At 47.3% G+C, this 21,763-nt stretch overlaps 1 protein-coding gene across 2 annotated transcripts in view; it reads left to right on the forward strand.

The window, feature by feature from the left end:
* The window catches only part of KCNH5 (potassium voltage-gated channel subfamily H member 5), a 203,195-nt gene that overhangs the window by 162,725 nt on the left and 18,707 nt on the right, over nt 1–21,763 (forward strand). For both annotated transcript variants that reach the window (XM_056851652.1, XM_056851653.1), the window contains one exon: nt 15,599–15,795. In XM_056851652.1, coding sequence (XP_056707630.1) covers nt 15,599–15,795 — 197 coding nt within the window. The remainder of the gene's footprint in view (nt 1–15,598; nt 15,796–21,763) is intronic.

Here is a 21,763-nt window from a genome sequence, read left to right on the forward strand (position 1 = left end):
CGGCGCCCCACGAGAGAATGCCCTGTAGCAGCAAATCCCTCCTGTTTCATCCCCGGGGAGATGCTCACGCTGTCCATCCTTGCTCCCTGGTGAAAGTTTAAGACATCTCCGAATCCAACAGGATGGGACTGGAGCCTTTTGAAAGTCTCGGCACGTTCTGACTTTGGAGAGCAGGGGATGGGTGGAAAGTTGGTTTCACAGCAGCAGCTGTGGATTTGCTAGCTTTGACATACGGCTGTTTCCCTGGCCTGTACTCTGTCCTGTCCGTCTCCCAAACAGAACAATGCTATGGGCAATTTGTGTGTGTGTGTGTGTGTGTGTGTGTGTGTGTGCTATCAAGTCACAGCTGACTTATGGCAACCTCCTAGGGTTTTCAAGGAAAGAGACCATCGGAGGTGGTTTGCCATTGCCTCCCTCCACATGGGCAGAGAGTTCTGAGAGAACTGTGACTGCCCCAAGATCACCCAGCAGGTTTCATGTGTAGGGTTGCCAACTTCCAGGTAAGAACATAAGAAAGGCCATGCTGGATCAGACCAAGGTCCATCAAGTCCAGCAGTTTGTTCACACAGTGGTCAACCAGGTGCCTCTAGGAAGCCACAAACAAGACGACAGCAGCATTGTCCTGCCTGTGTTCCACAGCACCTGATATAATAGGCATGCTCCTCTGATCCTGGAGAGAATAGGGATGCATCATGACTAGTAGCCATTTTGACTAGTAGCCATGAATACCCCTCTCCTCCATGAACAGGTAGACCTCCTGCTATTACAACTGATCTCCAGCCGATAGAGATCAGTTCCCCTGGAGAAAATGGGCAATTGGGCAATTGGGCTCTGTGATATTGAAGACCCTCCCCTCCCCAAACCCCGCTCTCCTCAGGCTCTGCCCCAAAAGTCTCCAGATATTTCCCAAACCGGAGCCGGCAACCCTATTCATGGGGAGGAGTGGGGAATCGATCCTGGTTCTCCAGATTAAAGTCAGCCACTCTTAACCACTACACACCATGCTGGCTCTCACATGGTGGAAAGTGCCATAAAATCACAGCCGATTTATACTGACTCCCCTAGGGTTTTCAATACAAGAGACCTTTGGAGGTGGCCTGCCATTGCCTTCCTCCACTTCGCAATCCTGGTGTTCCTTGGAGGTTGCCCAAATACTCACCAGGGCCAACCCTGCTTAGATTCTGAGATCTGATGAGATTAGGCTAGCCTGGGGCTATCCAGGTCAAGAATGGGCTCTGATTATCCTCATGAAATAGGGGAAAGTGTACACAAAGCCTGTAGAAGGCAGTGGAATGAATTCCCGGCATATTGGGTCTTTCACTACAGATGGATAGGCTTGTAGAAGGTGATCACCAGCTAGGGATAGGATGGGTTTTTGTCCTGGTGGGAATACATAGCATTAGGGTTGCCAACCTCCAGGTGGGGCCTGGAAATCTCCAGCTATTACAGTTGATCTCCAGGCAGTAGACATCAGTACTCCTGGAGAAAACGGCTGCTTTGAAGGGTGGACTCAACAGCATTGTACCATGCTGAAGTCCCTCCCCAAACTCTGCCCTCCCCAGGCTCCACCCCCAAAATCTCCAGGTATTTCCCCACCCAGAGCAGGCAACCCTACATAGCATCCATCTATGGCCAGAAATATTATCAGAGCAGAGCCAGAACTTCTGATTTCTGTTGGATTCCAGATCCAGTCCATGTGTAGGATACAGTATGCATGGGACAGTCTTGGAACATTCCTGGACTCTAAAGCAGCCATTTTCTCCAAGGGAACTGGGGGCTGGCAACCCTACATCCCTGCCCCACTCCCAATTTCAAGAGAGAGGTGAGGAGGCAAACAAATGGGAAGAAGAATCTGGGTGTAGCTTAATTCTCCCCCTCTCCCAAGCTCAGACTTGAACACATGAACACATGAAGCTGCCATATACTGAACATTGGAACATTAAAGTCAATTGTGTACTCAGACCAGCAGTGGCTCTCCATGGTCTCAGGCAGAGGTCTTTCCCATCACCTACTTGCCTAGTCCCTTCAACTGGAGATGCTGGAGATTGAACCTGGGACCTTCTGCATGCCAAGCAGATGCTCTACAAACTGAGCCACAGCCCCTCCCCAAAACACATGAAGCTGCCTTCTACTGAATCAGACCCTCGGTCCAACAAAATCAGTATTGTCTGCTCTGACTGGCAGCATGAAACTGCCTTATACTGAATCAGACCCTTGGTCCATCCAAGTCAGTATTGTCTACTCAGACCGGCAGCGGCTCTCCTGGGTCTCAGGCAGAGGTCTTTCACATCACCTACTTGCCTACTCCCTTTAACTGGAGATGCCAGGGATTGAACCTGGGACTTTCTGCATGCCAAGCAGATGCTCTACCACTGAGCCACAGCCCCTCCCTTGAGGGGAAAGCACTTTGGGTGACCTAAGGGCTGGTCCCTCACAAAGATTTTGTGCTCCCTCCAGAACTGTGAAAGGAAAATAGCCTTTCTTCTTTCTTCTAGAAGGTGTCACTGTGAAGAAGACTTTATTTCTGGCCCTCAGGGCTGTCTTCTGTCTCCAACAGTACAGACTGCTGGCTCAATTTCATTTGGCACCAAGGCTCCCACGGAGAGCCAGAAGCGACAGCAAGCAGCTCGCCCTTTGTGTTCCTCAGTATCATTTTGGCTGGAACAATGGAGAAAAGGTTTTAACCTTCTCCGTGGTGTCTGGCATATTATGTATGTGTCCCAAGCACCAAGTGGCTTGTGGGAATTGTAGTCCACCTCAAGTTCAACACCAGAGGCTTTAATTACCGGAGACTGCCTTCCATTCTTTTCATCAGCGTGGATGGATCATTCAGGGAGTCACATGAACCGTGCCACTGAGACAAGGGATAGATCTTGCTCAAAGGAAGTTTCGCTGCGAGAGAGTCAGTGTAAGGCTTTTTGCCCTCCTGTACTGTGGCAGACAATTGAAGAGAAGTACGGGGTGATTAATTGTGCGGGTTCACATCCCAACACCATTTTTCCCCTGCTAGGATGGAGGAGGTTGTACGCCAGATGAATATACAAAAAGCTTTTCCACTGATAGCTATAATGCATGAGATGGCGCTGAGTAGGTCAAATAGTGAGAAGGATTGTTTTTTCCTCTTGAACCTGCCCTATGTTGAGGAGTTCCGGCAAAAAGGCCAAATGAGAGAGGAAACTAGATTTTAAGAGGCTCTTTGAAGTTCTGCTTAACTTTTCTTCCCTCCTAAATCGTACCCGGGAGAGGATGTCTGTGAACTGTCTTTCTCAGAAATATCCCCCCATTAGTATCTATTTGCATAGTACTTAACCTTGTTTTGCTGGAATTGGTTCATTTTACCTCCCAATTAACCTCCCAATTTAACCTACCTGTGAGGTAGATCAGGAATTCTCCAATGGATGAATTGAGGACAAGATACACTACAGTAAGGCTTTAAGAGGGGAGTGGACATGTTCATGGAGGAGAGGGCTATCCATGGCTACCAGTCAAAATGGATACTAGTCATGATGCATACCTGTGCTCTCTAGTATCAGAGGAGCATGCCTGTTATATTAGGTGCTGTGAAATACAGGTGGGATAATGCTGCTGCAGTCATCTTGTTTACAGATCTAAACTAAACACAAGTCTTTATAAGGGAGAGGGAACCTAGGCATATCCGCCTATCTTCTACGATATATATAATGGTATTCTAGTATTAAACATTTTAGCCTATCATTATAAAATAAAAATAATGTAGGATCATATACAAATCTAAGTAATTATATCCAAATTCTTAATCTATAATGGCAAGTAGGCCAGTTTAATACCAGTGATAACATTCATTTTAAAATCTAATTGTACACATTATACTATTTTTTCACGTAGTCAAAATACAATTTCCAGTTCTTTGGGTATTCTTCCCAAGATCTTTTATTGGCGATGTTTGTCAGCTTAGACATCACTGCGTATTCTGCTAATACCATTTGTGTAGCCCTTTGGTCGTTCCTAGCCCTTAGCCGGTCAATCAGTTCATTCATTGATGTGCAATAACCATCCGGGTGCTTTACAATATGCCAGACCCCTTGTATCTCAATGGAAGGCCTGAGTTATGTGCAAGCTGTAATGATTGTGTTTAGCGCTTTTGGAACTTCGCTCCAGGATTGCTAATTTTCTGTGAGAAAAGTGCGAACCCACTGCGGCAATAAGCACAGCAGCAATGATCATCAGAAGTAAATAATTCACAACGAGACCTGCAAAGCTTCGACTTCGTTAATGACTGTACACTGATGTGCAATTAAGATCGCATCAGAAGCATTTTATTTTCCCCAAGACCTTCTCTTCTTTTCCCATTAGAAGGGTGCGGGTCTAATCTCTTCAGCATCAAATTTAGCCGTGACCCAATTTCAGTCAGTCCGATACCTTCAAAAGGAACATTTGTAACATTGGCCATTTCCGCACTAATAGTTTACCACAGAGTATCCTCGTTCTCAATCTATTAGGTTGGGCAGCGTATTCAATTTTTTTTGTCCGTGTGCTGCCTCTTTCCTTTGTCCTGAGAATGTTTCGCCCTGTCTGCACTTTCATGGGGGGAAAGCCATACGTTCCCAGGGGGGGGCATTGCATCACTCGTGATGTTGCAGATGCACAGGACACTCCCCCTTCCCCCCTTTTTGATTTTGGGCATGTGCTCTTTTGCCACCAGCCAGGCGTGGCATCTATTCTGTCTTACCTCTTCACTGCCAGCCGCCTCTTACATTGGGTCTGCCAGTTGATCCACGCAGCCACTGTGATTGTGGAAGACATGTAAAACAGAAGAGAAAGTGGATGAGCAGAGTGGGAAGCCATGCAGACGCATATCTGCTCGCGCCGCGTTTTTTTAATGCACTCACCAAAAATCACCACAAAGCACACAAGCGAGGACATCTCTTTCCCCTGCTGGCCCTCTCGTGGGGAAAGAGATGTCCTCACTACAAAATTGCAAAGCCCAGGAAAAACAGAAATCGTGACCCAGTGGGGGTGGTTAGTCAAACACTCCAACGTTCATTTGGTAGTTCAACAATCCAATCCAATTCTCCTTTGGTAGTCCAATTGCGCTTCAGGAAAAAAAAGGAACAGAAAATGGTTGGTGGGAGGAGAGGGGACAGGAGGGAGAAGGGGAGGGAAAGCGAGTGTGGAAAACAGAGGGGCGGAGAAATGAGTAAGTTCCCAAACATGTCCGCACCCCAGGGGAAGTTGTCCTTACAACAGAGAAGAGAAAAACATAGTGGTATAAGCGTTTGTCGAAGGCACGGGAATTAAGCGATTGCAAGCCGTTTCCAATACCAAACGGAGGGTAAATAGTGTGAACAGGAATGATACAGCGTTTCATTAAATGTTGTGAAAGCTTAGTGTGGAAATAGCCATTGTCTTGTAAAGGTTTTGCAGTTGTTTGAAACTGTCAAGATACCTTAGTCAAAACAGTCCTTAGGATACATCTTAAGGGATGCCAACCTCCCGCTGGGACCTGGGCATCCCCTGGAATTACAGTTCATCTCCAGCCTACAGAGATCAGTTCCCCTGGAGAAAATGGATGCTTGGGAGGGGTTGTCTGGCCCCGCTGGGGGGGCCAGAGGGGACTTGGCAACCCTAGCTCCATTGCACTGAGTTAAATCTCTCCGAACCAGTTTTTGAGGTTGGGTTCTCATTTGGGTTGGCTCTCTGATGAGGAGGCAGGACGTTTATGGAGGATTTCGACCAGCTCTCTGATGAGGAGGCAGGATGTTTATGGAGGATTTCGACCGGCTGCTGTGAAATTATGTGCAGTGTCTCCGAAATCCCATGGCAGAGCTTGGGCTTGGCACCTGGATTGCATGAGGCCTCATTGCGACTGGCCTTGACTGGCTTTGCAATAAACAGCAAGGTGGTTAATCATCGGCATAGCCTGAACTTTATGGAGAAAGCCTGTGATGATAGCAAATCATATACATCAGCGTCCTTGCGGTGTCCCCTTTTCCTGCCAAGAGTTGTTTAGAGCTCACTTTGTTGCCCAAAATGGCTCAGTTGCATCAATTTTTTAGAGGCGCAACACGGTCCTCTTTGGTGTGTTATGGTTTCGTCGGTGTCTGGGGCTTTGCGATAATTTTAGGCCGGCTCTTGGGGGAAAATGTACCATGCCATTGTTCTCAGCTGTTTCGGCATCAGATAGTTTCTCTAAAAGTCATCTGTTACAAAACGAGTGCTAATGAGTGAATTAATGCCCCACCATATCCTCACATTTATAACCAAAGCCGAGCATGGACGTCATGTAAATTGTTGGGCAAACAAGCGATGTTTGGTTTGTCATGTGTCTATCTCATGGAGCCCCGTGGCACAGAGTGGTAAGCTGCAGTACTGCAGTCAAAAAGTTCTACTCACGACCTGAGTTCGATCCCAACGGAAGTCCATTTCAGGTAGCCGGCTCAAGGTTGACTCACCCTTCCATTCTTCCAAGTTTGGTCAAATGAGTACCCGGCTTGATAGGGGTAAAGGGAAGATGACTGGGGAAGGCACTGGCAAACCACCCCATAAACATATTCTGCCTAGTAAACGTCGGGATGTGACATCACCCCACTGGTCAGTAATGACCTGGTGTTTGCACAGGGGACTACCTTTACCTTTTTATATATCTCATTGAGGTTTACGGAACTCAATCAAAGCATGGTTTGTAGCATAGTTTCCAGAGCCATTTTGCATGTTATGGTGATTGGTGAACTACAGAGGGGATACTTATTAAATTTGTAGATGATACTAAATTGGGAGGGGTAGCAAATTCGGTAGAAGACAGAGCCAAGATACAGGATGATCTTGACAGGCTGGAGAATTGGGCTAAAACTAATAACATGCACTTCAACAAAGACAAATGTAAAGTTCTGCATTTAGGTAGGAAAAATCAAATGCATAATTATAGGATGGGGGAGAATTGTCTGAGCAGTAATGTGTGTGAAAAGGATCTTGGGGTCTTAGTAGACCAAACACTGAACATGAGTCAGCAGTGTGATGCGGTAGCTAAAAAGGAAAATGCGGTCTTGTGCTGCATCAATAGAAGTATAGACAATAACAACTTCGATGGACCGAGGGTCTGATTCAGTAGAAGGCAGCTTTATACGTTCATATGATCTTAGGCAGATCATGAGAGGGAGGGTATCTTGGCCATCTTCTGGTGACTGGGGGTGTGGGGGGGGGGAGGTAGTTGTGAATGTCCTGCATTGTGCAGGGGATTGGACTAGATGACCCTGGTGGTCCCTTCCAACTCTATAATTCTATGATTCTATTCTATAGTTTGCCAGAAACTGGAAGTGAGGGTTTGGCCATTACATGCAATATAAGCAGAGAGTTGATGGATCTCCTTCCTCTGCCCACAATTCCATTATTAGCAAGATTTGAGTCTCATTTATGAGGAATGAAGCGAAGAGGGCACAGACTCAAATCCTGAACTAACGGGGGAACAGAAAGTAGAGTGAACACCCTGCAGCCTCTATCCTGGCCCTCTATGTGCAAACAGGTGGTAGGGATGCAACCAAATTTCATGACAACTGTGGTGCACCTTAGAAGTCCAGGTTTCTTTTGTGGTCTCTGCATATCATTTAAATGGATTTCCTGTCCACATAGTTGAAATTCAGAAGACAAAAATCTGTCGAAAGTAATGTTCAGGATTTGGGTGTAGCTTCATAGAATCATAGAGTTGGAAGGAGGCATACAGGCCATCTAGTCCAAACCCCTGCTTAATGTAGGATCAGCCTAGAGCAGGGGTCCTCAAACTACGGCCCGCGGGCCGGATCAGGCCCATCAGGGTCCTGAACCCGGCCCCTTTAACCGATCACTTCCTCCCAGCGCCCTACGCACAGCCACCCTCCTGCAAAAAAAAAGGTTAAACGGAAGCGGGTGGCACGAAAGCAATCAACTGTACTGTGTGACGGGCGGCGAGGGCCTGGGACTTCAAGTCCCGGCATGCAAAGCGACGCACACGCGCCATTTAAGCCTGCGAGGTGCGGGGGTGGCTGGCCATAGAGCCGAGATTGGAGGAAAAAAACGAGAGGGAGGAAAAATTTCCATTGTTCAGGCCTGGCTTGTCTGGAATGACGCCTCTGTGGTGCGTTGGGGGGGGAGAGAAGGGTGGGGAGGTAGGGGTAGCGGGGCGGCCGACGGGCGACAGGTGACGCGCGACTGGCATGTGTGAATAGGTATACAAGTGAATATGTCTCTGCAAGGTAGGGCAGGAGGGGGTGTGTATGGGGTTTAGGAGGGGGGAATTGTGGATTAGACACCTTTGGAGCTAATGAGGGAAGGAAGGGGTGTGTGCAGGGTGTGGGGGGTGTATTTGTCTGGGAGCCATGTTGCCAAATTCGCATTGGCCTCCGTGTGGGGTGGCCGGCCTGGCAGGTGGGGTGTGATCTGCAGAAATCCTGGCATGGAGCGAAACATCCGAGCCTGCCCGCTGCAGGTCAGCCCCGCCCTTTCATGGGGCTTCTTCAAAAGTTGGCCGCTCTGCTGGGAGTGGGCAACTTTTTATTTTATTTATTTACTTACTAATTTCATCCCCTGCCTTTCTCCCCCTCGGGGACCCAAAGCAGCATACGTCCTTCTCCTCTCCTCCATTGAATCCTCACGACAACCTTGTGAGGTAGGTTAGGCTGAGAGTGTGTGACTGGCCCTCCTAAGAGGGCTCCTGCCACAGCTGCATAATGGGTGGAAATCTGCAGGGGAAGTGGCTGGTGCTTTTTTCCTAGTGTGGAGAGTCAAGGCGTGGGAAAGGATTTGCCCTGGGCTGCACAGCCTGGAGAAAGTGTGCCTTTCAATGGCCTGATGCAGCAGGGTGATAGCAGCTTTTTCTCCTCTGGCTCTTTTATCCATCCTCCTTTCTCCTGCCTGCTGTGCAGTTCATCTTCTTTCAGCAGGCAGGAGAAGGAGGCAGAAAACAATGTTGAAGGAGGACCAGGTGAGAGATGCAGCAGCTGCCCCTTCTCCTTCTGCAGAAGGGGCTTTAAAGGGATGTGTTGCAGACCTGTAGATTGCAACCTGGTACTTCCTGATCGTTGCTAGCCATGCAGCTGCTCAAAGCGCAAGTATCTGGGCAGCCAACAAGTTGGCATCCTTAGGTTGATGGGGGAGAATTGCAGATCCATGCAGGCTCCTCCAGTAGTTCCCTTTGAACTATGAACTCCCAGAGTCACCTGGCAAGCTGTTGTTGGAAAAAGACTGCTGAACTAGATGGACCTTTTGCATTAATGCACTACTGAACAAATAGTCCCTATTTTTAAGCAGCATTTGTTAATTCCCGAATGAAACATATGAAATCTCCAACCAGATCCAGACTAACTAATGAACACTTGCATCACTTGCTACAACTAGAAGAGCCAAATATGGAACCGGATATTGACCGTTGATTAAAATCGTTCTTCATTTTAAATATTGCATTGTTTCTCTTATTTTTTGTGCACTACAAATAAAACATGTGAAGTGAATAGGAATTTGTTCATATTTTTTTCAAACTATAGTCTGGCCCCCAACAGTGTTTGAGGGACAGTGGCCCCCTGTTTAAAAAGTTTGAGGACCCATGGCCTAGAGCATCCCTGTTTGTCTAGCCGCTGCTTGAAGACTGCCTGTGAGGGGGAGCTCACCCACTGTTGAACAACTCGTACTGTAAAAAAAAAAAAAAACCCTACTATCCAGTTGGTACCTTTCTGCCCGCACTTCAAACCCATTATTGTTAGTCCTATCCTCGGCTTCCAGCAGGAACAGCTCCCTGCCCTCCTCTAAGTGACAGCATTTCAGATACTTCAAGAGAGAGATCATGTCCCCCCTCAACCTCCTCTTCTCCAGACTGAACATTCCCACCTCCCTCAGCCTTTCCTCGGAGAGGTTGGTCTCTAGGCCCCTGATTCTTTTTCTAATGCTTCAGCCACGGGCTTACCATTCCTTTATTCTGTTGACAACTCAGAAAAGTTAGGTGACTGTCCCTCATGGGTGTTAATTATTAGGGGATAATCCCCTAATGGGTGTGAAAACTGGACAGTGAAGAAAGCTGATAGGAAGAAAATAGATTCCTTTGAAATGTGGTGTTAGAGGAGAGTGTTACGGATTCCGTAGACTGCCAAAAAAACAAATCGGTGGGTTATAGATCAAATCAAGCCTGAACTGACCCTAGAAGCTAAAATGACTAAACTGAGGCTGTTGTATTTTGGTCACGTCATGAGACGACAAGAGTCACTGGAAAAGACAGTCATGCTAGGAAAAGTTGAGGGCAGCAGGAAAAGAGGAAGACCCAACAAGAGATGGACTGACTTGATAAAGGAAGCCACAGCCTTCAATTTGCAAGATCTGAGCAAGACTGTCAAAGATAGGACATTTTGGAGGAATTTCATTCATAGGGTCGCCATGAGTCGGAAGCGACTTGACGGCACTTAGCACACACACACACAATCCCCTAATAGTTTTGTAAGCTTGTTGGATCCTCTATCTGGATGCCCCATTATTTCATCGGTCTCTCTTAGTTTTCTTATTGTCACAAGCACCACAACTAGAGTTTCCAGATCCCCCCTATCCATCGGCGAGAGGTTTTTAGGGGCAGGTCAGGGGCAATCGCATGTGTGCACAGCTGCGTGCAACGCAAGGAAGTGACATAATCACGACACACTCAGCCATGCATGTGAACAAACCCCACTTTGGAGCAGCCTAATAGATTGGCGGGCAATTGCCTGCCGAAACCACCCACTTGGCAACCCTAACCACAACATATTGGGTTTTTTAATCCACTGAAAACATTGATTTTAATAAAATATGCGGGATAGAATTAGACACCTTCTTAGTCTTAGTTTTAGTTAGGTTTATAGGATGTTTAATATGTATTAACATTGGATTTTGTATGTTTTTTGTATTTTGTATGTTATATTTATATCGTGGATTGTTGGAAGCTGACCTGAGCCTGACTTGGGCCAGGAAATGGCAGGATATACATCTAATAAAAATATAATAAAATAACAAAAATAAGTTAAATAAATAAAGTATATACATATATTTTAAAAGTAGGAATTGGTCTTTGGAGCAAGGCAGCAGCTGAGGTGAGTCAAATGTTTGAGCAAATAAGAGTCATTGGATAAGAACAATCCCAGACAAAGGGGCAAATCACACCACATTTGTTAAATTAACTTTACTGAGAAAGCTAGGCTCCCGCATGAATGTAGCACCTACGGCTCTTTAAAAATATTCAGTAGCTCCCCAAAACTTAAAGTCTGCCCTGTCCTGATCTAAGTTGCTGGATCATCCCCCCCCCCCATGCTAAATCTTTCTCAGAGCTCTCTTAGCCTCACCTACCTCACTGGGTGTCTGTTGGGGAGAGGGGAAGGGAAGGTGATAGTAAGCTGATTCTTCCTTAAGTGGCATATAAAAGCCAACTCTTCTTCTTCTTCTTCTTCTTCTTCTTCTTCTAAATTTACAGAAATCCAGTGTTGGGATACCTTTCCACCATTTCCTTTAACGGCATAGTATTTTACAGAGTAGGTTAGAACCCGTCTGCCTTTTCGAAAGATGTTTGAAAGTTGGTGAGTTCAGAAGAGCTTTGAATTGTGTGCTCAGATCTTCCTGGAACACGAGATAGAACTATGTCGCAGTATAGTTCCTTGGTCTCCTGCCACTTTCCCCCTTTGTGTTTTGAAGTGTGTGGAGCGAGGGCCGGGTTCTAAATATCAGCCGTACCTTTTGATCCGGCACTTAAAAGGAACCTGAATGTTGTTGAAATCAAACGGCAATGTGGCTTCTGAATAAATCAAGCTGTCTAGACGCTCGTAAGGTCTTGGGTGCTTTTTTGGATATGTTCACAGAACCTCCCCTTCAAAACAGAGGAGGTGAGAAGTTGGCTTGGCATGTGATTTCGTCTACATGAGAAGCAAGCATGTTGTGTAGAAGTGTGTTTTTTGTACTGAAATGTCTTGGGTCCTCTCACCTTTCAATTTCTGCAATGTTATTTTCCTAAATGTAAAACAAAAGCATATAAATGTAAATCTACCTGAACAGCCCAGATTATTATAGAATCATAGAGTTGGAAGGGACCACCAGGGTCATCTTGTCCAACCCCCTGCACAATGCAGGAAATTGCAAACTACCTCTCCCCCACACCCCCAGTGACCCCTACTCCATGCTCAGAAGATGGCCAAGATGCCCTCTCTCTGCCTAAGGTCATAGCATCAGCATTGCTGACAGATGGCCATCTAGCCTCTGCTTAAGAACCTCCAGGGAAGGAGAGCTCACCACCTCCCGAGGAAGCCTGTTCCACTGAGGAACCGCTCTAACTGTTAGACTAGCCTGAGCTCATCAGAGCTTGGAAGTCAATCAGAGTTATCAGCCCTGGTTAGTACTTGGATGGGAGACCACCAACGATGTCCAGGGTTGCTGTGCAGAGGCAGGCAATGGCAAACTGCCTCTGCTCGTCTCTTGCCTTGAAAACCCCATGGGGTTTGCTATAGGTTGGTTGTGACTTGACAGCACTTTATTATCATTAAACCAAGTTTGTTAAAAGAAGTAGTTTGTCTCCAGTAGCAGTGTGTGTAAACAGGATCGTGGGGTACGGGTGGACCATAAGTTAAATCTGAGCAGCCAGGGTGATGCAGTGGGGGGAAAAGCTAATGCGATCTTGGGGTGTATCAACAGAGGCGTAACATCCAAATCTCGAAATGTCATCGTTCCACTGTACGCCACATTGGTCAGGCCGTACCCGGAGTGCCGTGTGCAGTTCTGGAGGCCTCACTTCAAAAAGGATGTGGACAGAATGGAGAGGGTACAGAGGAGAGCGACGAGGATAGAGTTGCCAAGTCCCTCTTCGCTACCGGTGGGAGGCTTTTGGGGCACAGCCGGAGGAGTGGTTTACTTAGAGCTTCGGGATTGTTTACTATCACACGGGGAAGTAGGATAGCTACCTTCCCCGCCACGAAGGGCATCATCTAGTCGCCAGCACCCGTGTATTACTAACTGAGCACCTGTCGGAGATTCCTCGTCAGGGTTGCTGGCTGCTTCCTGTCTTCGGTGACGTTGGGCACAGCCTGGTGTAGCATTCTGTGACTTTTATTGTATAGTGTTTTGTTCTCCTCTTGCATGTATTTTGCCGAGCCTTTAATATGTGGATGTGATATTATGCATTTATGATTTATACTCTATAAAGACAATTAGCATATTTCAGTGGTCCCATGTTGCTGATACATTTATTTCCATTGCTTTGCTAAGTACCTGGAAGTTGGCAACCCTAGACGAGGATGATCAGGGGCCTGGAGACGAAGCCCTGCAAGGAAAAGCTGAGGGACTTGGGAATGTTTAGTCTGGAGAAGAGGAGGTTGAGGGGGGACATGATCGCTCTCTTGAAGTATTTGAAGGGCTGTCACTTAGAGGAGGTAAGGGAGCTGTTCCTGCTGGCAGCAGAGGATAGGACATGCAATTATGGCTTTAAATTGCAGGAGGAAAGGTACTGGCTGGATATTAGGAAAACATTTTTTTTACAGTAAGAGTTGTTCGACAGTGGAATCAGCTGCCTGGGGAGGTGGTGAGCTACCCCTCACTGGCAGTCTTTAAGCAGAGGCTGGACAAGCACTTGCCAGGGATGCTCTAGGCCAGGGGTGTCAAACTCAATCGTTACGAGGGCCGGATATGACATAAATGTCACTTGCTTGGGCCGGGCCATTCCTCGCCAGCCCAGATCGAGAGTGGGGAGGGTGGCTGCCCTGGCTGGTTCGCGGGCCAGATGTGGCCCCTGGAACTAACGTTTGACACCCCTGCTCTAGGCTGATCCTGTATTAAGCAGGGGGTTGGACTAAATGGCCTTTATGGACCCTTCCAACTCTATGATGCCCAGAGAGCCCACTGCTGCTGCTGAAGCTCCCGCTGTAGCATGTTCCATTTTAGAGCTATAAAGAACGCTTCAGGACAGGACAGGCCCATTTCGAAACAGGCCACTTTGTAAGCAAAGTCACACTCCAGCAATATTTCTCTTTTTGCAGTTATGGACAAGAGCAGTGCTTAACTACTGATAGAATAAATTTAACTACTGAGAAACAAACACATTTTAAAGCAGTCCCCTTGTGTAAGTTATCTATTACGAGCAGAGGCAGCCGGGCAAACATTGACTTTCTGCCACGCTGTTATCTAGAAATCATTAGTGGGATTATGTATTCCCAATTCCCCATGTTCTTTTTTTCTCTAAAGCTATTAAATCCTTCAAAAAAGGCCCATGTAGAATGTTCCGATCAAGGTTATTATAGGAACGCCCATGGATAAATATGGAAAGAAATATAAACAGATTGATTTGGATTTACACCCCACCGTATCTGGTGGCTCGATATTAATAGCAAAATAGTATCACTAGTACAGTTGCAGCCTTTTTTTTAACCTGTTTTGTGTAAGGCACCAGAATGTCACACTAGAATCATACAGTTGGAAGGGACCACCAGGGTCATCTAGTCCAACCCCCTGCACAATGCAGGAAATTCACAACTACCTCCCCCCAATACCTCCAGTGACCCCTACTCCATGCCCAGAAGATGGCCAAGTTGCACTCCCTCTCATGATCTGCATAAAATCATATGAACGTATGAAGCTGCCTTCTACTGAATCAGACCCTCGGTCCATCGAAGTTGGTATTGTCTGCTCAGACCGGCAGCAGCTCTCCAGGGTCTCAGTCAGGGCGGGGTCTTTCACATCACCTACTTGCCTAGTCCCTTTAACTGGAGACGCCAGGGATTGAACCTGGGACCTTCTGCATGCCAAGCAGATGCCCTGCTGCTGAGCCACAGCCCCTCTCAATAGAATCAGCATTGCTGACAGATGGCCATCTAGCCTCTGCTTAAAAACCTCCAGGGAAGGAGAGCTTACCACCTCCCGAGGATTTACAGTGCATACCTAAACAGAGTTATACCTTTCTAAATCCATTGGATTCAGTGGGCTTAGACAGGTGTAACTTTGCTTAGGACTATCAACTGCATCCAGGGCCCTAGAATGTTGTACCATCCTAATAGTTTTTCGGTAGAGGAAGCCGAACCCTGACCTGCTGTTCCAGGCTAGCTTGATCCTGTCAGAACTCAGAAGCTAAGCTAAGCAGGTTAGGACTTGGATGGGAGACCACCAAGAAAGGGGTCGCCCCTTCTCCATAGAAAAGCACTGGGAAGTGATTTACGTAGTATGGAAATCAGTTGTAATTTTCAACCATCTGTAGCCACCACCTGGAGGCTGGCAACCCTTCATAGCAACAGGCCTGGTAACTCTCGGCTTAAATTGAGTAGGAGTGGCATTGAAATCAGAAATGCGGGAAAGCAAGCAAGTGTGGCTAGAAGAAGAAGAAAATGAGTTAGTTTTTAAACCTCGCTTTTTTCTACTGAAAGGAGTCTCCAAGCGGCTTACAATCACCTTCCTTTCCCCTCCATCTCAAAACAGGCACCTTGTGAGGTAGGTGGGGCTGAGAGTTTGGAGAGAACTGTGACTGGCCCAAGGTCACCCAGCTGGCTTCATGTGGAGGAGTGGGGAATCGAACCTGGTTCTCCGGATTAGAGTCCGCCGCTCATGATGAGGAGCAGGGAATCTAGCTAAGAAACATGCTTTGACTGAACTTTCCCCCTGCTTTTTGTAGGTAAAGGCGACGTGTTTGGTGACATCTTCTGGAAAGAGACCACCCTGGCCCACGCCTGCGCTAACGTGAGGGCCTTGACTTACTGCGATTTGCACATTATAAAGAGGGAGGCCTTGCTGAAAGTTCTGGACTTTTATACCGCATTTGCAAACTCCTTTTCAAGGAATCTGACCCTCACCTGCAACCTGAGGAAAAGGGTAAGACCTTCTAAAATCAAAATTGCACAAACAACATTGTGTAGAATAGTTCTTCTTTCTTTATGTAGTAAAAACATTTGTATCCCACCTTCCTCAAAGAGTGTGAGCTCGCTCCAAGGTAGGGTTGCCAACCTCCAGCTGGGTCCTGGAGATCTTCTGGAATTACAAGAGATCTCCAGACTACTGAGACCAGTTTCCCTGGTGAAAATGGTTTCTTCGGTAGGTGGACTCAATTGCATTTGACGCTGCAGAGGTCCCTCCCCTCCCCAAACCATACCCTCCCCAGGCTCTATCCCAAAATCTCCAGGGATTTCCTGACCTGGACTTGCCAACCCTGCTCCAGGGCTTCAGTTTGTAGCTTCATGCCATCTCCTGGAAGCAGCTATGGTTAAGAGGTGTACATAGGGTTGCCCGCTCCAGGTTGGGAAATACCTGGAGATTTTGGAGGTGGAGTCTGAGGAGGGCAGGGTTTGGGGAGGGGAGGGACTTCAGTGCCATAGAGTCCAGGTACCACAGTGGCCATTTTCTCCAGGGGAACTGATCTCGATCGCCTGGAGATCAGTTGTAATAGTGGGAGATCTCCAGCTGCCCCTTGTAGGTTGCCAGGTCCCCCCTCCCGATCGGTGGTAGGTTTTGGGGGTTGGGGTTGGGGCGGCTGTCTGCGTGCGCATGTGATGATGTCACTTCCGCTTTTACTTCTGGAAGCGCTGCATCACCGCAGCCGATTTAACAAATTTTGGGGGTTTGAGTGCTAAAGCAGCTGCCGCAATGCAGCGCTTTTGGAAGTTAAAGCGGAAGTGACATCATCCTGCCCCCACGGCCTCCGCTCCACCTGGCAACCCTAACCTCCTGGAGGTTGGCAACCCTAGGTGTATATTTCCTCAATTGTTATTGAATCGCTGCCAGACTCAACGTGGAGTGCAGCATCCCGACAATTGCCACGTTCCTATTCAGAAAGCAAGTTTCTAGACTTCAGAACAGCCAAGAAATTGGGTGGCCCATGCCTGGTGAAATCTCAGAAGCTTGGAGAAAGAGACAGCTTTCCTAGTAATGAGCCCTTCCCGTGACCTGCTGTTAAAAAAACCTGAATTGTGCGCTTGTGTGTGTGATGTGCCTTCAAGTCCCTTCCAACTCACGGCGACCTTGTGAATTAACAACCTCCAAAAATGTCCTATTATTAATAACCTTGCTCAGGTCTTGCAAACTGACAGCCGTGGCAAGCTGCAGGTTTGCGAGCGGCTGCCACCACAGCACAAGGATCTCCGCTATGTGACTGCAGGTTAGCTGTGGCAGCCCTTTTGGGGCTGGCTCCGCCTCCTGCGGCAGCCATTTTGTGGCTGCGCCCATCACACCTTGTCAGAATTCCAAAGGTGCCCACGGGGTTAAAAAAGTTGAGGAGCCCCGCTCTAAAACATCCATTTTGTGTGAGGGCCCCTTGAGAAGCATTGATCTTGCACAAATGGAAATTTTAGAGAAGCGCGCTGTGCAGCAGAGAATATCCAGCATGCTTGTGACTTATGCTTAGGACCCAAACTATAATTATATCGGCTGCAGTATTTCATTTTAATTGGTTCATCACATGCAAATGCTGATTTTTCTTCAAAAAATATAACCCTGCCTATTATTTTCATGGATCAAACACCATGTATGTCCTAATGTGCTAAGTGATTTGGCTGTGGATAGTGATGGTGAAGCTGCTTCTAGTGAGTCTTTTCATTTGTTTGTCTGTTACACAGAGGTTGTTTATGCATGGGTACTTTCACTCACATTCACCCCCCGGTCTGTCTCGGTTGTTCCTTGGAGTTATGCATGAGTTTCCCCTCCAGTAGAGATGACCTCGCGGACAGCCCTCACAAATCCTGGGACTTCCCATTCCCCTGTTAACCCAATTCTTCCCTCTACCCTGAGCTCAGCCTGGGTGAAATCCCCGTGCATAAGGCAAAGCGCGGGACACAGAAGCTTGGTTTCTCTCGCAGCCAATTACAAAGCAGCGTGTATAGATTCCCAACAGGAAGGTGTGGGTCCAGCTAGGAACGAACCTCAGGTAAAACTCCCATGCATAAATGACCAGAGAGTCTGGGTAGTCAGAAAAGCCTGCGGTTGTCATTGTTTCAGCTACTTTGGTCCTAGATGAGGACAGGAAAGGCAGAAATGTGTAGAAATGGAGGACTAGGGAAAGGGGGAAAGGAGGCCCAGAAGAGGGGAGGCTAGAGGCAGCAAGAGTCTGAGACGGGACAGAAAGCTAGGAGGCAGAGAATGCTCTGATCGCATCAAGGTAGGGCTACTGCAGTCCATTCTGTGTGGAGCTGATCCTTGAAGACTGTGCAGAAGTTTCAGTTGGAAGAAAACGCAGCTGCAAGGCTGCTAACTGGCACAAATCCCTGGGACTACACGTCGCTGGTTTGGAAGGAAGGGCACAATCCCCCTGCTTGCCTCTAGGTCCCCTTCAAAGTGCTTTAAATCCTCAGATTGTCAGTGGAGCCCCATACTTGAGGGCTTCTTCTGTCACCCCCCACACACACACTTGTAGTAGCTACTGCTCATGTCAGTTGCAGAAGGGAGGCCACACAGATCCACAGATTCCATGTGGTACAATTCCTAGTGGTGGGTAGAAGTCCTACCATTAGTAGTGCTATTTAACGTAACAGGCACGAGCCCTGTGAATTTTAGGGGTTGAGATGCTAACAAGCCTGTGTTTTCCTTATGATATGGTTTCAAGGATGTCTCAATGTTCACAGTTTTAATATTAAGATCTCTAGTATGCCTGCAATGATACAGGAGCCTTTACGGATAGCAATACTGTATTTCCTACCTCTCATACTGTTTTGTCTGGGTGAAGGTTGCCTTGAGAAAGGTATGGTTGTACTGGGGGAGGGGGGAATCCAGCGAAGAGAATCATAGAGCTGGAAGGGACCTCAAGGGTCATCTAGTTCAACCCCCTGTAAAATGCAGGAAATTCACAATTACCTTCCCCCCCACTCCCCCAGTGACCCCTGCTCTATGCCCAGAAGATGGGGCAACCCCCCCCCCCCAAAATGTCCAGGATCCCTGGCCAATCTGGCCTGGAGGAAAATTGCTTCCTGACCCCCAAAGTGGTGATCAGCATTCCCCTGGGCATGTAAGAAAGGGCCACAAGAGCCAAGCACTGGCTCATCTAGGATTGCCAGGTCCCTCTTTGCCACCAGCGAAAGGTTTTGGGGGTGGAGCCTGAGGAGGGTGGGGTTTGGGGAGGGCAGGGACTTCAATGCCATAGAGTCCAATTGCCAAAGTGGCCATTTTCTCCCCCGGGGAACTGATCTCTATCGGCTGGAGATCAGTTGTAACAGTGGGAGATCTCCAGCTAGTACCTGGAGGTTGGCAACCCTAGGCTCATCCCTTCCTGCCCTCCCTCTCATGCTCTGCCTAAGTTCACAAAGTCAGCCTTGCTGTCAGCTGGCCATCTAGCCTCTGTTTCAGAACCTCCACCACCTCCCGAGGAAGCCTGTTCCACTGTGGAACTGCTCTAAGTGTCAGGGCGTTCTTCCGAATGTCTCACCGAAAACTCTTTTGATTTAATTTCCAGCCATTGGTTCTGGTCCGACCTTCTGGGGCAAAACGGAAAACAACTCCGCTCCATCATCTGCTAACCAAGCTGCAGATCTCTCTATCAGTGTGAGCCCCTTTGGGAACAACACTAATCTCTTCCCAAATTGGTTATAAAGAAGTACCTTTGGAGTTGTTTTAGGAGCTGCTTTAACTTGGAGCTGCCAATCTTATCTTTGTGTGTGGGGTGTGTGTGTGTTTCAAGGCAGATTAATGAAGGTTATATAAAATTTTATTTGCCTGAGCAAATTTCATCACCGTGATGAATGGATTTGTGAAGACTGCACCCGGATGCTTTTATGGCCAGGATGGATTTCTTCTCTCCGTAGCAACTTCGTCATCAGATAAGGAGTGTACAGAGGCAAAAAATAACTCAAAAATATTACAACCTGAAACCGAGCGCTCGTAGTAAAGCAGGGGTGGCCTTATGATTTGCAGAACCCCAAGTTAGCCTTTCAAAATTTGGCCTGCCTGTTACAGGGCATCCAGTTTGAAAGTGTGGGACAATTCGACCGGGCTGGGGAGGGGCTGTGGCTCAGTGGTAGAACGTCACATTTTAAAAATAGCAACAAGAAAGAGGGCCACACCAAAACAAATAGAGGCAAAAAGCAGAGATTGGTGCAAGGAAAAAAACAGCTTATTTCATAGTTAACGTGCCCTTGCGCTTTTTGCAAGAGCTTCTTCAGGGGTAGGGTTGCCAACCTCCAGGTACTAGCTGGAGAGCTCCTGCTATTATAACCAATCTCCAGCCGATAAGAGATCACTTCACCTGCAGAAAATGGACGCTTTGGCAATTGGACTGTATGGAATTGAAGCCCCTCCCCTTCCCAAACCCCACCCTCCTCAGGCTCTGCCTCCAAAAACCTCCTGCCGGTGGTGAAGAGGGACCTGGAAACCCTATTCAGGAGGATCTTTCTCTACTCAAGCGTCCCGAGCATGCTTGCTCAGGACACTTGAGCAGAGAAAGATCCCCCTGAAGAAGCCCTTGAGAAACGTTTAGGGGTGTGTTAAGTATTAAATAAGGGTTTTTCCCCCCTTGCACCAATCTCTGCTGTTTGTCTACATTTTGAAAATATCCATTCAAAATGTTTAAAAGGCTACTAAATACCAAGGCTGTGCTGAATGAAATTAAAAATACCATATTCAGCAGAGCTGAATGCATATATCAGTCTCTCCTTGCTGAAGATTCATGTCGTTTGGAGCCACTGTTAGGGTTTCCAGGTCCCTCTTCACTACCAGAGGGAGGATTTTGGGGTGAAGCCTGAGGAGGGTGGGGTTTGGGGAGGGGAGGGACTTCAATGCCATAGAGTCCAATTGACCAAGCGGCCATTTTATCCAGGGGAAGTGATCTCTATGGTCTGGAGATCCATTGTAAGAGCGGGAGATCTCCAGCTAGTACCTGAAGGTTGGCAGTCCTAGCCACTGTGTTGTAGTTCTTACAATGTTAAGCTAGCACCAGGTTCAAATTCCTATTCTGTCTCTGCCTGATCTACCTTACAGGGTTGTTGTAAGGATGAGGGAAGGCACACGTAGCTGGCTGGAGCTCCTTGGAGAAAGCGCAAGGATAAAAATGCACTAAACAAATGATAATGATAACTAAATGGAACCTCCATATCTAAAGGCAGTAGCCCTGTGAATATCTATACTGAAGGGGGGAGCAAGTACTTCTGGGGGTGTCTGATTGGCCAGCGACTTGAAACAGGATCCACCATATGCCTTTCCTTCCAAACCTAGCAGATTCTTGGCCTTTCAGTGTTGGCTTTTTAGTGTTTAATAATGGTTGTTCCTTTAAGTCAAGTCAAATTTATTTTACACTGTCTATTTGACCAGCCAGAAGTTAGTTTATCATATTGTCCAACTTGATAAAACTGTAAAAACTGTTGTGTGTGTGTTAAGTGCCATCAAGTCGCTTCCGACTCATGGCGACCCTATGAATGAAAGTCCTCCAAAATGTCCTGTCTTTGACAGCCTTGCTCAGATCTTGAAAATTGAGGGCTGTGGCTTCCTTTATTGAGTCAATCCATCTCTTGTTGGGTCTTCCTTTTTTCCTGCTGCCCTCATGTTTTCCTAGCATGACTGCCTTTCCAGTGACTGTTGATGTGACCAAAATACAATAGCCTCAGTTTAGTCATTTTAGCTTCTAGGCTCAGTTCAGGCTTGATTTGATCTAGAACCCACCGATTTGTTCTGTTGGCAGTCCACGGAATCCGTCACACCCTCCTCCAACACCACATTTCAAAGGAATCTATTTTCTTCCTATCAGCTTTCTTCACTGTCCAGCTTTCACACCCATACATGGTAATAGGGAATACGATGGCATGAATTAATCTAGTCTTGGTGGCCAGTGACACATCCTTACACTTCAGAATCTTTTCTAGCTCCTTCA

The sequence above is a fragment of the Euleptes europaea genome, chromosome 6 (assembly GCF_029931775.1).
Source record: "Euleptes europaea isolate rEulEur1 chromosome 6, rEulEur1.hap1, whole genome shotgun sequence".
NCBI classification, from domain to species: domain Eukaryota; kingdom Metazoa; phylum Chordata; class Lepidosauria; order Squamata; family Sphaerodactylidae; genus Euleptes; species Euleptes europaea.